Genomic DNA, 19,153 nt, shown 5'->3' with positions numbered 1-19,153 from the left:
GAAACTAACATTGAACAAAGCCACGCTAATTTAGAAATGAGTTAAGGTAAATCCATTTTCGGTTGTGGAACTCTATACATTCTATTAGGGTTAACAGGTTTAAGTACTCTGAGGCAATAGGCAACAAATCCTGCAACCATACTGCACACAGTACAGTATATGGTTGACTAAATAAATGTAGGTACATAATAGCCTCTGATTTAACCCACCACGCATGAATCACAATGCTTGGTCCACAAACCCTACAGACAATATATTTAAGGGTTGTTAAAGTTTTTTCCATTCCAATGTACTCATTGCACCCTTTGGGCAAATGAATAACAGAAACCATCATTAAAGTCATTCATGCATCGGTGTATGCAGCAGAAGCATGTTTGACGCAGTTTAGACCTTTGGTGAGTGACTGCAACAGGATTCAAGATGAAATTAATAATTAATTCTTATAAACCTTAAATATAAATATAAATATGAACCTTGCTGTGTGGCAGATCTTGTTTGCCAGGCAAGGCCACAAAGACTATTGTGTAAAAAGCTAACTCTGCAATGAGCTGGGCAATGAGACTATATTATGGCAATAAAGCGTTATTTATATAACATTGTGCAAGCGTGTCACTTGCCAAAAATAACTGATCTACAAGCTAACATAACACATAACAACGCATTGTTAGCTTTAGATCAGTTCTTTGACAAGCGACACCGTCGTACTATGGAGTATAAATACGTTTTAGACACAATTCCAAACTCATATAGTGTCTCTTTGTGTGTGTGTGTGTGTGTGTGTGTGTGTGTGTGTGTGTGTGTGTGTGTGTGTGCGTGTGCGTGTGCGTGTGCGTGTGTGTGTGTGTGAGTCCAGACCTTGGCAGTGGTTTCCTCATTGGCCAACTTCACAGAGTCTTCCAACTCCTGTTTCTCAGCCATCGTTCTCTCCAGCTGGTCATTGGCCTGACGCAGCATAACCTGAAGCTTTTTCACCTGGGAGAGACATTTAAAACAAGTGTTTCCTACTGAGCGGATGGCTAGAATGGGCACGGAGTCCAGCTTGACCACGCATTACCACTCATTAAATCAGTGGGGGAAATTAACTAAGTACATTTTACTCAAGTGCTGTACTTAAGTACATTTTCAAGGTATTTTCACTTTACTTTAGTATTTCCATTTCTTGACACTTTATATTTCTACTCTGTGTGTAGATGTACTTTTTACTCCACTACATTTATTTGGCAGCTATAGTTACTGTACATTGCAGATTTAGATTATTAACGATTAATCACATCTGTATTAAAAATAATCTTGTAATTGTTTTTAAACATAGAAGATCTACAAGCTCACAACAGCTTGTAAATCTGCTATTTTCGAATGGCCCAAGTATAACATAGGGCTTAAGTGGTTAATGATCAATGATTATAGTCCAAGAACATGATAAGTAATTCTAAAATGGACTACTTTTACTTTTGCTACAGCAGTACTTTTTGAACTTTGCCTTAAGATATTCAATGCAGGCATTTTACTTCTTCCACCACTGCATAAAATAAAAGTGACAAGAAGTATCGGTTCTAATACACAATTCTCATTTTCTGTAAACATTTCAGGGCAGTTTGGCAGGCTACGGTTCAAATTCAAATTTACAGTGCAATCAAAGTTGGTCACGGTAGAACAGCTCTGAGTCACTGAAATCCCCACGGGCTCAAAATGTCATCCATCCACTTACAATGCTTCTAAGCTCATGTAAAAGAAAATATTTTTAAATTAAAAACTCCCTGGAGGGGATGAAAAGGTACAACAACACAACACACAGGTCCCAATATAACTCTGGCTGGCATAGAGTCAATCACCTGATCTCGTGTGTCGGCCTCCTGTCCTTGGATGACCTGCAACTGCTTCTCGTAGTTGGAGCACATGTCACAGCGCCGGCCGAGCTTCCTGCCGGCGTTCTTCACCTAGTCACATGACCACTGAGGTTAATGCTTTGCAATGGACTCAATCCTGCCGAGTACAGCAGAACGACAACAAGCTCACAACTTCAGCTTTTAGATCAGCTATTCTCACTTAGGGCTGTCACGACTACAAGATGAAAACTGAAACATTCAGTATGAATAAAAATTACATTTCCGTTTGATTTTTAGGCTTCGTAATTACACATTGCACAGGGTAGATATGACAAATAACTTGAATATACAAAGAAATTACTGACATATTTTTTTTTTCTATCGATAGGCTCTATGCACAGCAGCCATATTATCACTTCCTTCACAGGTGTTACCAATGATACTAATGAAGGCTATGTTCCATTTAGCACAGTGGTTCTCAGATTTTTCAATTTCCACGACCCCCATAACTCTGAGAGTGTACAAATGTTTGTACACTCTCAGAGTTACACACCCATAAAGGGCCATTTGGGACTGTTTCCAGTGGGCCAACATGCACAATATCAGCACCCTGACTCCGTCTGACTAGAATGGAACAGAGCCTTCATTAGTATCATTGGTAACACCTGTGAATGTCTTACAATATGGCTGCTGTGCATAGAGCCTATTAGTCACCCAATAGACCAATTATTTGTTTACTAACATTGAGCCTGGACGCACAGGTGATTGTTTCACGCAATCAATTCCCAACCTGTTTCGGGGTGCACTGGTTTCAGCACACCCCAACCCCCTCTTGTGTGTGTTGGCTAGTGAGACGCGTCCTAACGAGACCTGATATAATGGGTTTCGTTGCGCGCATACTGGCTGCACGCAGCCAGTATGACGTCGTCTGTTAAGGGGTCTATGGAAACTTGAATTTGTGGATATTTTCCAGTTATTGTCGCATTCCTAAGCCAATAATTTGATGACCAGCGGAACGATAGGCAGCGGTTCCAGTAGTGTCTCCTACCAGAACCGCTGCCGGTCATCAAATTATTGGCTTAGGAATGCGACAAAAACAAAAATATATCCATGAATTCAAGACTCCATGGGGTGACTAAACGATAAAAAAAAGTTATTTGGGGGCTGAACTACAGCGGAAATAGCTGGTAGATCTGCTATTTCTGCTTTCTTTTTTTTGAAAATGTATTTTTCATCATGGAAACGATTTTGAAGATTATGACGATTATGTAATACTTGTGACGAGCCTACTCTCACCAAGCACGACACAAGCACGCGACTAAGTTTAACCTAAGTTTATACCACCTGAACAGTGGTTTATCATTAGTTACTATTCAGTATAGTTAGCTTAATACAAAAATATATGTTTGTGTTTTGGAGAAATAGCATTGATATTTTGTAGGACTGGGCTCTGTAACAAGCAGGAACACCAGAGAGCATCATCTAAGGTAAGCCTGTAAGTAGGTAAGCTAAATTGAATATTGAATACTGCTCAAGGCATGAATTTGTTTTACCACTTGCCAACTTTCTTTTAATTTTATAATTCCATACAGATGGCTTTAAAAAAAATACCATTCAAGCATTCAATACTTCAGGTCATTCATGTCCTCACTATAACCTCTCTACCAATTAAACTATGTAAGATTTTGTTTGGCATTAAACCACTTTCAATTTAACCTATCAGGGCCAGCTATTACAATTGTAAATATTGTTTCAGCACTTAAATATCATCTATATTTCATCACTTCTCTTAAAGGACGACTTCACCCATTTTCAACCCAAATCTTCATGTAATTGGTCCTCACTAAAGCTCATGAAAAAATTGTGCCATTTTTTCTACTCAGTCTGTGCCTCATAGGAGGGCTGTGGACACTTCAGAAACCCGCCTACCAGTGACATCATCGTTATCCAGGTATTTTTTACAGGATTTCAAATTTTAATTTAGATTTGTATTAACGCAAGAACAACGGCTTCCATTATAGCATGCTTCTATTAGCTTGGATTCCCCATCAATGATGTCACTGGTAGGCCGGTTCTTATAACTGTCCACACACAGCCCTCCTCTGAGACACAGAGTGAGTAGACAAAAATGGTACCATATTATAATGAGCATTAGTGAGGACCAATTATATGAAGGAAAGGTTGAAAATGGGTGAAGTTGTCCTTTAAATATGCTACCCTGTATACACCATGCTACTCTGAACTGTACAGCATAAAGTTTCTTTGCACAAGTACGGCTACCATTTCCCATAACTGATATTTAACCTTCAATAAAGTGTATTTGTAGTGATCCCCATGGGGATATGAATCACTGCATTTGACACATCCCATCTGGAGCAATGTGCAGCCCCCAGGGGACACAACGTGGAGCCCATTAGTTTTGCAGTGTCTTAGCTCAGGGACTAGAACATGAAGCCAGGAGGAGGCGGGGATCGAACCGGGGACCCTCCGGTTCCCCCGACAGATGGCTGCTCTACCTCCTGAGCTACAGTACTTGCCGTCCATAACAATATCAACATACCAACGTCTTCCACATAATATCAACTGTCTTAACCCATTAAAGCCGGGAAAGCATCTGTGTCATTTTAGATTTCTTTGGCTATTCAAAAATAGCAGATCTACAAGCTCACAGCGTGGCACCGAGTGCTGCGCTATGAGCTTGTAGATCTGCTATTTTTTTTAAATCGTGGAATATTTGTGCAAATCTTTGAATACATATATATTTTTAAAGCAAACATTTTCAACAAAAATCTTTGCTTCTGGGGGTCCCTGGAACAAAACATTTTGAGACGGGGGTCCGCGGCCAAATACATATCTAAAAATGTTTTCTAAATCCTAACAGTATGTTGCAATATCAGTGGTGCTTCAACTTTTCAAGGACCACCCAAAATGATATGCATTTGGCCGCGGACCCCCATCTCAAAATATTTTGTTCGAGGGACCCCAAGGAAGCAAAGATTAGAGTTACAAATGTTCACAAATATTCAAAGATTTGCAAAGTTTTTCACGATTTTTCAAAGATATATTTGTATATCTGCTATTGTTGAATAGCCAAAGAAATCTAAAAAGAATGACACAGAGGCTTTACCTGGTCTTAACGGACTAAGGTCTGACGACAGACCCATATAAACCCCTCCTATACATAATCGAATCCGTTTCAAACCACTTATTTAAAAAACAAACACCTCTTGCTGGAGCAGGTTCCACTCGCTGTCGCTGACCAGCCGGTAGCCGTCCGGCGTCAGGTTGTCGACGGCGTGGGAGATGCTGGACAGCAGCGACGCCGTCTCCTCCTGCTCGGGCGTCATGGCCTTGATGGCCTTCTCCTGGTCCTTGGTGAGCAGGAAGTGGCTGGACGTCAGCTTGATGGAGCTGACCGACATGGAGTCGCTGCCGAAGCCCTCCGAGGCCCCCCCGCAGTCCGCCCCCACCAGGGGCCCAAAGTCCGACTCGTCGAGGTGGCCGGCCGACTTGGCCTTGTAGCTGTGGTGGCCCCCGAGGCCCTGCGGGGGGGCCCCCAGCAAGGAGGAGGAGCCCAGGCTGTCCGTGGACTGAACCCGCCGCAGGCTGTCCTTGTAGGGGTCCGCGGGGCCGCCGGCCCCCGCCTCCGTGTCTAGCGAGTGCATGGAGCCGTGGGCGCTGTGGTTGGCGTGGACCTGAGAGGGAAACAAACAAATTTCAAATTTCAAGGACCCCCCCAGTTTCATATGCATTAGGCCACGGACCCCCATTTGATAAGATTTGTATCTCTGGGACTCCAATCTACACTGCAAAATCATCAGTGTTCATTTAATTCTGAGAGTGTACAAATAGTTCAATTTTTACAGAGTTACAGACATGTTAAGGGTCCGTTTGGTTCCTAACTAACAATCATTTAGCTGGGGACCCCCCTGGAACCCCCTAAAGGACCCTTGGGATATATATATATATATATATATATATTCAAAGATTTGCACAAATTTCAAGAGTGCCGCTATGAGCTTGTAGATCTGCTATTTTTGAATAGCCAAAGAAATCTAAAATGACACAGATGCGTTCCCGGATTGAAAGGGCTAAGGCACGTGCAATACCTGAGGCCACAAGTGAGGGTGTCACATCGGCTTTCTCTGAAGACAACAATTTTATGAAGAGACAACATGCAGCATAATGTGACCTAAAGACCTTTGGAGGAATGTAGTGAAATGGCATATGTTCTGTACCTCTTCAACACTTAGCCCCAGAAATAAATCGTCCAATGGCTCAGTGTGATCTCCCCTGGAATCTTCTTCTTCCTTGACTTGACTTAACCTTTCTTTCTCGTCTTCCTCCTAGAATGGGAAAAATAAAATGGTCTAGTAGTAAATCTTACATTTACTCACAAGTCTAACCAATATAACCATACAACTACAGTATTGACTATAATAGTCCTCAATAGGACAGTTACCCGACTCAAAACTTCCCATTTCTAGCAACCAGCTAATCATCTGAATTCCTTCCCCAAATAAATTAAAAGAAATAGCAGCAATGGCAGTTTGTTGTACTTCATCTACTAGGCAGATTGTTTCAAGTCTTCAAGTCTTTTCTCAGCTCATTATACAGTTTACCCATTATTCTGTAAACCGAGTAACTGAAAATACAACCTTTTATTTTATACCTTGTCATTATTTATGATATGAAATTGTATGTGCACTCCTGTTACATTAAGGTGTGGAATTTAACATGCACTGCTGTAACATTAATGTGTGTCTCGTTATGTAGTGCTTATTGTGCATGTATTATTAAACAGTATTCTGTATTATACTACAGCACTGTTATCTGTACCATCATTACTGCAGCCACTTATGTGACTGTGCAATTTATTCATATAGCTGCATAAACACTATGTATTATACAGTAGTACAGGATTACCGCTTCACACATTTATGGTTTGTACAAATGCGATTGTGTGTGTTTTTCATTACTATTGCTATTAATAGCTACTATTTGTATTTGTTGAAATATGCTAATTGTATTGCTTCTTTTAAATCTTCTAAGCCTATTTTTCTTTTATCCACACTGCTGAGGAAGCTCAAAAGCTCAAAGTACAATCATAGCCTGCAGTATTTCCAAAGCTGTATTTTACGTGCATGATAAAACACACTGAAGGGAATGACTACAATATAAAGGCTGAGTTTTTTATGAATTAAAATTTCATACATATTACCAGTACGAGTTGAATGACTACAAAGACAAATCTACAAGCTCGCAATGTGCCGCGTCACGGCGCATTGTGAACTTGTAGATCGTCTCTTTTTGCTAAGTTTGTGGTATACCGTTTTATAATACGGCTTAAGTGGTTAATCAGACCACACATTTATTTGCTGATATACAGTTTCCTTTTTTTTTATTATCCAAAAAAACACGCTTCGTACCTGGTCTTTCTTTTTGATTTCCTCCACCTGACGGAGCTGCTCTGAGGACAGGACACTCTCTATCCTCTGCATGTCTCTCATCAGCAGTCGCTGGGACTCCAGGAACTGGTCATTGGCTCGTTGCCACGTGTGTTTGAGCTGGTTGTGCTGCTGCCGCTCCAACTCCAGCTTGTGACACACTGACCCACCAAGCAGTTATTATTATTTCATTATTTCAGTCATAAATATTGTTTTCATCTGGACTTTAACAACCAATTGTTGCCTAATTATTTCCAACAACTCAAACCAAAAAATATATAATAAAAAATTATGTTTGCTTTGATGGAATCTTAGATTAGGTGTTGTCCTATTTGATGCAGAAACAACATCATTGCTTTGATGCAAGTAACATTAACGAGTGTCAACGAGCATCAGCTGGACAGTGACAGTTTAAAAAAAGCCCTTGAATATGACATGATAATTTCATCGTTCACTGTGATTATTATGGTAAGCTTACATTTCATATCACAAACACCATAGAGTAAAAACTCCTGTAACTTTAACCAACTACAAAAACATATTAAGATATATATATATATATATATATATTCAACAAAACATTTTTTATTTTATTTTCAAAGTTTCTTGGAAATTGTGAGTCGATTTTGAATCGTTGATAATAAGAATCGCGATTCTTACATGAATTGAAATGATTTTTTCCAACAGACAGAGAGGAGGGGACGATAATGTAGGGGGACAAACCCAGCTCCCAAGCCCCGGGAATCAAACCCAGAGGGTTTGAAACCAGAAGAACCAAAAAAGAATAAAGAAATGGAGCACTGACCTTCATGGAGCTCTTTCCGTAGCTTCTCTGCATCTTCTTGTAAGACAGACTTCTGAGTGTTGAGCACGGCCACGTACATCTCCAGATCCGTACGACATGATTTCTCAGCCTCCAGAACATGGTTGAGCTCCTTCACCTACACAGTGAAAAAAAGGCACCTCCAACTTTTGGCTTCGTTTGTTTTTTCCACCCTACATACTGTACCTGGATTTCACATTAATCCATTAAAAAACATTTTATATTTTAGCTATGTATATATAGCAACATACGTTTTTTAAGGATTTAGAACAGTGGTTCTCAAAAATAGCAGATCTACAAGCTCACAGCGTGTCAATTCGTGCCGCACTGCGAGCTTGTACTGTACATCTGCTATTTTTTTTTTTAAATCTTGAAAGCGTTTGAATAATTTTTCATTCTCTTCTGGGGGGGTCTCTGGCACAAAACATTTTCAGATGGGCACACACACTTAACTCTCTCACTGGCAGCTTTTTGTACAGGGGGTCCGTGGCCAAATACACATCATTTTGGGGGTCCTTGGCGCGAAAATGAATTGAGAACTACTGATTTAGACGGCATTTGTAGAATCGGCCTCTGGTCTTAATGGGTTAAAAGGTCGCTCCCAGCGTACAATTCAGAACGGAAATGCAGTGATTACTTTTTACAATATGCATCTCCAATCTGCAGATTCGCTACGTTCGTCTTTTTCTCACTTCGCTACTCAGTCTGGCCAGGGTCCTATTTGACTCATACCATTACGTAGGCAAGTTAAGAAGTGACTCGAGTTTTACATTGGACAACACTGGTCCCATCCCCCCCCTACAGACCAATCAGAAGCCGCGGGCAGTTTTCTCCCGCTTGGGCACGGAGATAGGAGGCTTTCCAGACTGTGAAGCGAAGTGAGAAAAAAAAACGCTGAACGCAGCAAGCCAGACTGGATCCCAGGCTAATGTATACACCAACATGAAAGATGAAAGCACATCTAGCCGCAAACCAATACCATGCGTGATTAACATACAGTGTAAATGGTGCAAACACGCACGGTAAACAATGCAGCAGTTTTCTCTACATTACACAAATTATCTGCAGTTTTTTTCTAAATCTGAAACGAGACAGTTGGGAGGAGAACACCGCTAGTTCATGTTTTACACACTAGTTGTTACTAGTTACTAGTTGTGTAACTAGTTTGTTACACTTACGGAACAAAGGAAGGAGTTCACACCAGCAGTGTGGAGGTGCCGTCCACGTTGTAAAGATCAAAGTGAAAAATAATAAAGTTCAAGAAAAAGAACAAGTCGTAGCCACAATGCAAAGTGAGTTTTGATCAAATACCAACGCAGAGTAGACACTCTGTAATAAAACGTTGGTATTTGATTAAATCTGCATTATGGCTAAGAGCTGTGCGAGTGCTTTATTGTTTTCAACTTACATACTGGGTGAGCCACCCATCACCCTGCACTGTTTGATCAAGCACACCAAGTAGTCTTCGGTCTTCTACATAATCCGTCAGAAAAATATTTGGACTGATGTATCTTCTAATCTCTAGCCAAGCAAAATGTTTGGATGTAACCAATCTCTGGCCATTTATCTGAAAACGAACGCTTTTTGAGACCAGCAAACCATTTGCCAGAATCTGCAACCGCAGTGAAGAGTTCACCGTATAAAGTACATTCAAATTGAATTTGCATGGGTGGGATCCCTCAATGCTCCGTGACCACAATGCATTATCTGCCAGGGTACAGGCTAATTGTAACTTGGCAAACTCAGTATGCTACAGTATGTATGAATAATGGATGAGCAACGAGAATTTAATTTAATTAAATTACTGGTGATGAATAAAAGCCGTTAGGCCATATGCTTTTTCAATTTGCTTCTATTGACAGGCATAATATGAAATGCCATATATTAAAAAGGGTGCAATATGTAACTTTTAAGTACCGTACTATCCGGGATTGGGAACGTGGGTCTCCCGCATGAGACCAAATTTCTAACGCTCAAAAAACAGTCAATCCCTGCTTGACCTGGGGAGATATTGCGCTAATAAGCTTCAGGCATGACTACTTGTCAAGAGTAGGGAGACCACCTCCAACCACTGCAGTTGTGTTACAGTACATTATATTAGCATACTCTAACATTCAGATTGGATAGAATGACATTTTATTCCTTAAAACAAGTTCAGGATTGCAGCTTTCACAATATATTTGTAAAAGTCTTACAATAAAAAAGTCAAGATATTCAAATATTTCAAATTAAAGGTCTTCTCAGGTCTAACCACACAATGGCATAGCTTGCATATCGTAACAATTCTGACAAATGGGAAGATGGAATTGTACAGGTTTTCTACCAACTGTCTCATGTCAACATCATGAATAGTAATCAGTATCTCAGCAACACCTTTTGTCCGTTTCGGCATCAAAGTGCACTAACCTTAGAAGCTTCCAGTTCCTTCACCCTCTCCCCTGCAGTGGACAGCTTGGCTTTCAGTGCTGCTATCTCTTGCTCCAATGGCATTACCACCGAACGCAGCTTCTCCGCGTCCTCCTGGGCCTTTAAGAATGAAATACAAATAATGACATTATACCACATGCGAGATCTATGGCAACGATTTGACAGTTTTACAGTTTCTAGTCCTAAAACCTGGATGTGAGTTTGCAACTGGTTCCAAGTTCCAACTCTTCTGTCCCACAGGGTTCATGATTTATGATGGAAATAAGGTATGTGGTTTATATGAGGCTAAGAGAATGTCACTTGTTGTTCTACCACATACATTACTCCCGTTAGTTTCTCAACAATGCCGTTTTATTTGCATTACTCATATTGATTGCATGCATGACTCAAGAAGACAAAACATTGTATATGGCTAGACCACAATGGAAGTTTTTCTTTTTTTTATTGTGTTATTCTCTACATTTTTGAATGAATATGAATTTGCTGCAGTGTATGACCTGTTATATAATATGTTTTTGTTGAACTATATATGTGAAATAGTGATTGTTTTCAGACAAGCCCCATTGTTCTTACTGCATATGCTTTTATGATCCCATAGATTGCTGTGCAATGTGCCTGTCCATTGTTGTGGCCAACCGATAGACTACATCCTATATTCTGGAGGGCTATTGGATTGGTTAATGGCGATTGGCTAATTAGTTGTTAGGCCAATCGCTGGTTCAATGTTAGGCCAACTGGCCGACCGATGCTGCAACTCCGTCGGTCAGTCATAAAAAGTGTATACATTTGTGGAAATTGTCATGCTGAACAAAACATGAATATCATAAACCTTTTGCTTAATTTAACCCCAAACCACTTCAAAATTTAAATTGGAAATCTAAAGTGAGAACGCATGCTGGAAAAAAACGTCCAGATCATCCTGTTATTATTATTATTATTATTACTACTACATATAATATTATTATATTATTGCTATTGAGCATTGTTAGCATTAGGATTCTTGCAAACCCACAATGGACATTTGAGTTATTACTACAACAGATGATATCATTGTGGTGTACGCTCATTGTTAGTGCAACAAACCCATTCTTCTCTCCGTTCTGTACAATAATGGGGTCTGTGACATTTGGGCAATGCCCAAACTGTTCGTTTTGTCCAAGACGAGGTGGTGCTCATAGTACAGGGACCTGTTTCCTGTTTCTGTAGAATGATACAGGGCGATCTGACATCGTTGTGATATCGGCATTGATCTTTTAAATGTCACATTTTACTAAAATCGTAAAACATTGATATTTTTTATGTTTCAATACCGTCTGGTTTTCTTTAAAACTTAGAAAGAGCACATCACCCATTTTCAACCTTATCTTCAATACCAGATGGTATTGAAACATATCAAACATCAATGTTTTACCAATAAATAATGAGTATTATTGGTCCTCAATAATACTCATTATAAGATGGCAAAATTTCCATCTACTCACTCTCATTCGGGGGCTATGGACAGTTCAAAAGCCTGCCTACCAATGACATCATCAATGGGGATTCCAAGCTAAAATAAACTACAGCTTCCTCTTACTGGAAAGTTAGCATGCTGAAATCGAAGCCATTGTTCTTGCGTTGATAAAAAATAAATAAAGAACTACTGACAGAGTCTGCTATTGTGTGAAGAGTGGTGATGTACAGTATGTCTACTAGTCTGTCTAATGTCTAATGCAGTGCAATGTTTGTCTTTTTAGCCTTTATAAAGTATTGTTTCATATGTTTTTGTGTAACCACACTTTAACGATGATGAATGATGTTGGTGGAACCAAAACGTGAAAAAGCCCCAGTGGTCTCTCCTTTAAAAACAAGGCTCACTTTCTTCATCTCGTCCTCTAGGTTCTCCTCCTCCTGGCCCTCAAGAGTGAGTCGACGTCTCAGATCGCCCATTTCCCTCTCCGCGGCCTCGCGGTACTGGTTCCACTGGGCTCGCTCCTGCTCCAAGCGCTGGTGGAACTGCACCTCATACTCACAGACTGTATCTGGTGAACGGGACAGAGAGACCACACAGGCAGTTCAACTTTAGCTATTGTGTGTGGGCAAACAGCCATCCACACAAAAAATTATAACTCTGCTATTTTGATTGGCTGTCAGTGTTTCTATCGTTCATGAAATTGCTCTGAAAGTGATCCCAACGATATGGTTCACCACTGTCATCATTATAGTTGTGGTTACAGTTGTGGTGTGGACTCTGCCATCAACTTAAAGTAAATATATTTATAGTTATCGTTCTTGGTGTGGACAGCCCTTAACAGCTTGTTCTTGGGTGATTGGAAAGGCCCTGCATCTACAGCCGTTCCCAACACTCATAATCCCTCGCACCAGGCGAGGGGCGGGTGAGCTTATGACCTCACGTGCCACAACATATTTGTTCAATACTATAGATTTATGGAAGCAAGCGAGTAGGAAAGAAGGACTAACGAAATGTTTTACTGATATTATGCAATTTTGTTTCCCCAATGATATTATCATTGGGGACACAAATTGCATAATCAGAAGTTCAGAACAAGTGAGCACATTTCAGAGAACTATGTTTTGTGTTGTCTGTTATAAAATCTTGCCAACTTTTTGTCCTCTTCCTTGAGTAGTCGTTTGATTTAAATGAACTCGCCTAGTAAAATATGAAATGGCTGCTCATCGCTGGCAGTGGGATAATGGAGAAGCATGTGTTTCTGTGTTGCGTTTCAGCCTCTGGAAAGCAGAACAAGGAAATGGGACATCGCCGGCTGTTTGCAGCAGGGAGAGGGTGTGATGTTGCTCATGCGTGTTTCAACAATGAGGAGTCAGTCAGTAACCTACATTCACTATCATAGACCGGCTCCTCCAGGGCCATAAACTGTAGAATATTGAAAGGCATTCAAACAGTGTCACTACATAAATGTTTGAATCTTTTGTTTATTTGTTCATGGATTTATATTTACAGCCTATTGTTGGCAGGTATGGGGACAATACTTTCACACACTAGATCATTGGTTCTCAAAGTGGGGTCCGGGGACCCCCAGGGGTCCTTGGGAGGGTACCAGGGGGTCCCCAGCAAAATTAGTTAATACAGCTCAATCATTTTAACCACTTTATCCATATTTTATACATTGGCTATTCAAAAATAGCAGATATACAAGCTCATAGAGCGTCACGTTGTGCCACGCTATGAGTCTTTGATATATATATATTTTTTAAGCGACATTTTTTAACTCAAATCTTTGCTTCCGGGGGTCCCTGGTACAAATAACTTTCAGATGGGGGTCCGCCGCCAAATATATATCAATTTGGGGGTCCTTGGGACGAAAAAGTTTGAGAACCACTGCACTAGATTATATAGCAATAGCGAGAGGCTCTAAGGACAGCAATATAGATCGTCGGGGAGTTAGCTCAAAGCACTTTGATGTAAGGAGCAGCACGGCCTGTATTTGCGATGCTGGACTACCTTTCATAATGGCCTGCAGCGAGGCCACTTCCTCCTGCCACTGACTGCGGACCTGGTCGATGGCCTCCTGCTTGGTGCTTTCCGACACGGTGGCCACGGCCTTGATGTTCTCCATGTCTGCCTGGGACTGAGTCAGCTGGACCTGGACACTGCTCAGCTCGGCCTGGGCCCCCTCCAGGAACGCCGCTTGCCTCTTCAGCTCCTCTGGAGATTAGGAATGGGTGGTGGCAATCAGCGTTGATTTTGACAGAATTTTGATTTAGTTTTAGTAATAGTCTTTTGAATAAAATTCAGTTTAGTTTCAGTCATATTTTAGTCAACTGACAAGTATTACTTTTAGTCTAGTTTTAGTCGACTAAATATCATAAGATTTTAGTCGACTAAATCTACAGTTCATTTATTTTTGATGGCATCAAAATGATTTTCACTTAGCTCAGCTGCATGCCGAAAATAGCCAATCTACAAGCTCACAACGCGACGCAGCGCGACGCGTTGTGAGCTTGTAGATCAACTATTTTCGGTCTGTGACACCCGCACGCACCCATGATGACTTGTCTTAGTTCTACTGGATCTCTTCTCCACTAGTCCCTACCAAACATTTAGTGTAGTTTTTATTTGTTGACGAAATTGTCAGTATATTTAGTCATAGTTTTAGTCATCATAGCTTAGTTTTTATTTCGTTTTTCGTAAGTGAAAAAAGGTAGTCAACCGACATTTTTCGTCATAGTTTTAGTCAACGAAATCAACACTGGTGGCAATCCAGCAACGATGGCGAGAAGGAGGAAGGAGATGTCATGTAGAAGAGGAGGCAAGCGGGATCAAACGAGAGGGAGGAGGGACCAGAATAAGGATGAACAAGGGAGGAGGGGTGGAAGTAAGGAGCGGCAACAGTTGAGAGGGAAGAAGTTGGGAAGTGAGTCAAAGCAGGAGTGGCAGGGTTGGAGAGAAGCCATACAAGGGCAGTGTGTTGACACAGAATTTAAGAGTTACACAAAACTGGCTTAGCCAGTCTACGCTGTCAATGAAACAGTCAGGACATGATAGGAACATGACAGGAGTACAAAGTACGTCTGCAGACAAGGATCCCAGTCCAAGGTTACCGTAAAGGTGGGGGGATTAGTGAGTGAGGTGGAATCCTTACCTTCCTTAGACAGGTAGAGCTCTTTAAATTTAGCCCGTTTCTGGTTGAACTCGGCCTCCAGCTGTTGCTTGAGTTTGATGAATTCTGCCCTCTCCTGCTCCAAGGCCTCCACTCTCTGCTGGAGCACCCCTGGACATTAGAAATACAACACAGCAAGATTTATAAAAAAGGACACCCCGCTTTTTGACATAATTCAGGAAATATTTGGGTAACACTTTAAAGGTCGGGTCTATAATGCATTATGATCACATTTATAATGCATTATAATGCACTTATAAAGCATTATAGCACTCGTTATAAATGTTTATAATCATGTATGACAACTTATAACAACGTTTATGATGTATGCGTGGTCATAATGCATTATAAGCTCAGTGGAACAGCACATTATAACTACCATAACTTAGTCAGTTATAAAGTGTCTTTGTTGGAAGTTATACATAATTATAAACATTTAAAACAAATGTTATAATGCCTTATAAGTGCATTACAATGCATTATAAATGCGGTTATAATGCATTATAGACCCGACCTTTAAGTAAAGTTTTATCAAAATGTGACCCATAAACCATTTTCAGACATGGATAAACCCCTGTGTTAGGCTGTTCATTGCTGAACGTAAATAAAGAATTGATGCGACTCATTACACTGACTATTCATTGAAGCGCAAGATAAAAATGCCCTTGAGTTAAGCCTGTTCCGGTGGAAATAATGAGATTGTATACAAGCAAATAAGAAGTTACTTAAGGACTAAAATGTATTCCCTCAAGCATTCACTTAGTCACTAAATGAATCATTGAACGAGGGCTTCGCAGGGTGGAGGGGCAGGTTGAACAGAACTGCAGATTTAATCGTTTTGGTGACTTTTAGTAAAGTATACGTCATTGCGTGTGGTGTCGTGTACCGGAGAACGCAGCTCTACCAGCGCACAACATGTTCTGAACTTGTAGATCTGTATCCATAAAGAGTCAGTGATGGTAACCTCAACAACTGAGGCCAGAGTTAAAAACAAATCTTGACAGGCCTCAGCTTGTCTTCAGCACACTAGCCTGATCTTAGATGTACATCAAGATCGACTTGATTACTTGTGTGCTGAACAGGCCAGCATTCAAAGCAATATTATCATGGTTAAAATCAAAACATTATAATTACATTCTGAATCTGCAGGGTGTATTGTATAGTAACTATGAGATTAAATGTTATAATAGCCCCATTATCTAAAAAAAGAAACATCCTATTGACAAAATCCAGACATCCCAGCATCTGCTCTATAAAGTGCAGGTCTCGATATTTTAGTCGCACAGCAGGAATGAAACAGCAACATCCTGACACGAGCGGTCTTTTGATCTGGTCTTTTACAGAGAAAAGCCTATTCATCTTTTAATTTTCTATAAATAGGCTGAAAAGTAATCCTCAAAGGGTTAGTTTTTTTTTTAGATTTATTTTTGGGGCTTTTATGCCTTTATTGCCAGGACAGTAGGCTGACAGGAAACGGGGAGAGAGAGAGATGGGGAGTGACATGCAGCAATAGATCTGCTATTTTATAAAAAAAATTGACAATTTGTGCAAATCTTTCAATATGTATTTTTTAAAGCGAACATTTGTAAAATGTTTTGTTCCAGGGACCCCCCCCCCCCCCCCCCATAAGCAAAGATTTGAGTTACAAATGTTTGCTTTAAAAAATATGTATTCAAAGATTTGCACACATTTTCACGATTTAAAATAGCCAAAGAAATCTAAAATGACAGAGATACCTTCCCGGATTGAATGGGTTAAATAATCTACAATAATAATCTCACTTTAACTTCATGAAAGACTATACAGCCCGAGTTGTACTTGGTTGCTTGTGCATTCTGTCCCACACAACTACTGGAAGTATAATTCAGGCAAAAAAAAACTGCATTGTAATGGTTTTCACAGAAACATGGCTCAACCTCTTGGTTCCTGACTCGTGGTAACTTGTGGTGACGATTTCTAATGGCAGTTCTCCTAGTCTAGAAGACCTCATGATATAGGATGGTAGGCCTGTCCCCGAGTAAGAATTGATATAGTCGAATCTGATTCAAATGTTGCCTATAGTGAACTGGTAGTCGAATCAAGCAACAAAAAAAAGTTAGGGAGATTGGCAGTCGGATCAGTCTGATTCGACTGTCTGCCAATCTCTCAAGACGAATCATGCACAAACAAAACTCAATTATAAACTAAGACTATTGAACTCAAAATAGCGACATGGACAATACAGACTGTGATTCCCACACAACACACCATGGCACATACAGGTACACAACACCACAGTATTAAACCAATACCGTTCACTTTACAGACACTTTTGTCACTACCGGTATATGCTTCCCCCCCCTATTTTGAATCTTCTAGGCCCAACTGTATTTATTTTTGTCCACACTGCTGGGGAGGCTCTAAGCACAACAATTGTAATTCCTGCAACGTAGCCGAAGCTGTATTACAATGTGACAATAAAAGAAGCCATGAAGCTTGAACCTTGAATTAGCAAGATAAGCCGGAATGATCCATCCAGAAACGTAACCGCTGCCTTAAACCCTAGCGCCCCTATTCTGGAGCAAACATTCTGTGAAAATTGCAAATCTACAAGCTCATAACATTGTGAACTTGTAGACCGGCTATTTAGCTGACCGTAGGGACTTTGCAAACTTTGCAAACTTTGCATACTTAGTTGACCGGAGGTCAACTAAGTATACAAAGTTTAAGTGGTTAAAGTTGTGTGTTAGTGTGAACTGTGAACTGAAGGATGGAATATCAGCACTCACTTCAAAGTCTTGTTTATTTATTTACAGGCTGTCTGAGTGTCTGTAATGAAAGTTTCTTTACAGACAGCCCCTGAGAGCAACTTTGAGGCGAGGGCTGGTTATCTCTTCCTTCAGTTTTACAGCTACATCCAGAATTTACATAACGATATTTAAATAACTGTATTCAAATAGATTTTTCAATAATTTGAAGGAATGAAAATAAGCCCTTTTGCAACCTTTTGCAATCTTAAATGTTTGCAACATTTACCCAAATAGAGAATAATTAAGCTGTCCCTATCAGCTCGAAAAACAACGAAAGCAAAGCATCTCAAATTGTATATATCAATATGTGTACATGAAAGCAATAAAAGGTGCTGCAGCCTTTTAATAACGGGGAGGTCCATGCTGAATGGGACTCCACTCGACTTGAATCTTGACATTCATCTGGCTCCACCAGAGCATTTGCATTCAAGTGTGACAGTGTGATTGGTGTTTGGATACGGAAACACCTGTTCGGCAGTTTTAGTCAAAATCACTGTCTAAAAATGATCTACCGTGAGCATTACTCATAGTCCTAGGAAAATGTACACCCACACATTAGAAACCCCCAACATCACCAGCCTAGTATAAGGTATACTAGGCTGGTCTTGTCACCAATGTTGATGATGATGATGAGTTCATGCACTGTATGAGAGGAAGAAACCCACCTCACATCACAGAGTGCCGCTAGCAGTGTAGAACCAACACTCTTGAAATCAATGGTTATGAACCTGCTTTCAAGAATGAATCAATCATTCATGTTCCCCAGGACCAACAACAACAACAACACTAACAGATTCATTTGCCTGATTATCTTTTCCAGACCAGACTTACAAGTGCCATCATCATGACCGCAAGGAATTAATACAGAGCAGTTGATACCAGAAAAAAATAGATTCCTCTGAAGCTATAAGAACAGTATTGAGGTTTTCAAAAATGTAAAGTGCGTTATAAATTCAATGTATTATTATTGTTAATGGACTTGGTAATACCAACGATGACAAGACACAACAACAAAAACCTCTATTCAATCAAGAAGGCCAAACTGAGGTTGTTGGTCTGGTCCTGCTGTAATGGTATATATAAGATCTAACATCACAGAGCCAGTGCTGGGCCCTTTTAATAGACTCGATAACTGAAAGACATTCTCGCATCCTCTTTTACAGTCTCGCATGACTAAACCTCATCATGTTCCAAAAAGACAAGATCTGTCTGTCTGTCT

At 40.3% G+C, this 19,153-nt stretch overlaps 1 protein-coding gene across 1 annotated transcript in view; it reads right to left on the bottom strand.

Annotated features, from left to right (window-relative positions):
- rabep1 (rabaptin, RAB GTPase binding effector protein 1) overlaps positions 1-19,153 on the bottom strand; it is a 39,351-nt gene that overhangs the window by 13,261 nt on the left and 6,937 nt on the right. Inside the window, exons 2-11 of the mRNA XM_084073438.1 lie at positions 15,128-15,256; positions 13,987-14,190; positions 12,381-12,544; positions 10,503-10,622; positions 8,079-8,214; positions 7,256-7,434; positions 6,065-6,172; positions 5,051-5,521; positions 1,833-1,937; positions 856-972 (exon numbers count right to left, since the gene is read on the bottom strand). Coding sequence (XP_083929564.1) covers positions 856-972; positions 1,833-1,937; positions 5,051-5,521; positions 6,065-6,172; positions 7,256-7,434; positions 8,079-8,214; positions 10,503-10,622; positions 12,381-12,544; positions 13,987-14,190; positions 15,128-15,256 — 1,733 coding nt within the window. The remainder of the gene's footprint in view (positions 1-855; positions 973-1,832; positions 1,938-5,050; positions 5,522-6,064; positions 6,173-7,255; positions 7,435-8,078; positions 8,215-10,502; positions 10,623-12,380; positions 12,545-13,986; positions 14,191-15,127; positions 15,257-19,153) is intronic.

The sequence above is a fragment of the Gymnoscopelus microlampas genome, assembly GCF_963454915.1.
Source record: "Gymnoscopelus microlampas genome assembly, chromosome: 12".
Taxonomy (NCBI): Eukaryota; Metazoa; Chordata; class Actinopteri; order Myctophiformes; family Myctophidae; genus Gymnoscopelus; species Gymnoscopelus microlampas.
Note: the sequence above shows the minus strand (reverse complement) of the source record. Positions and strands in the feature narration are given on the sequence as shown.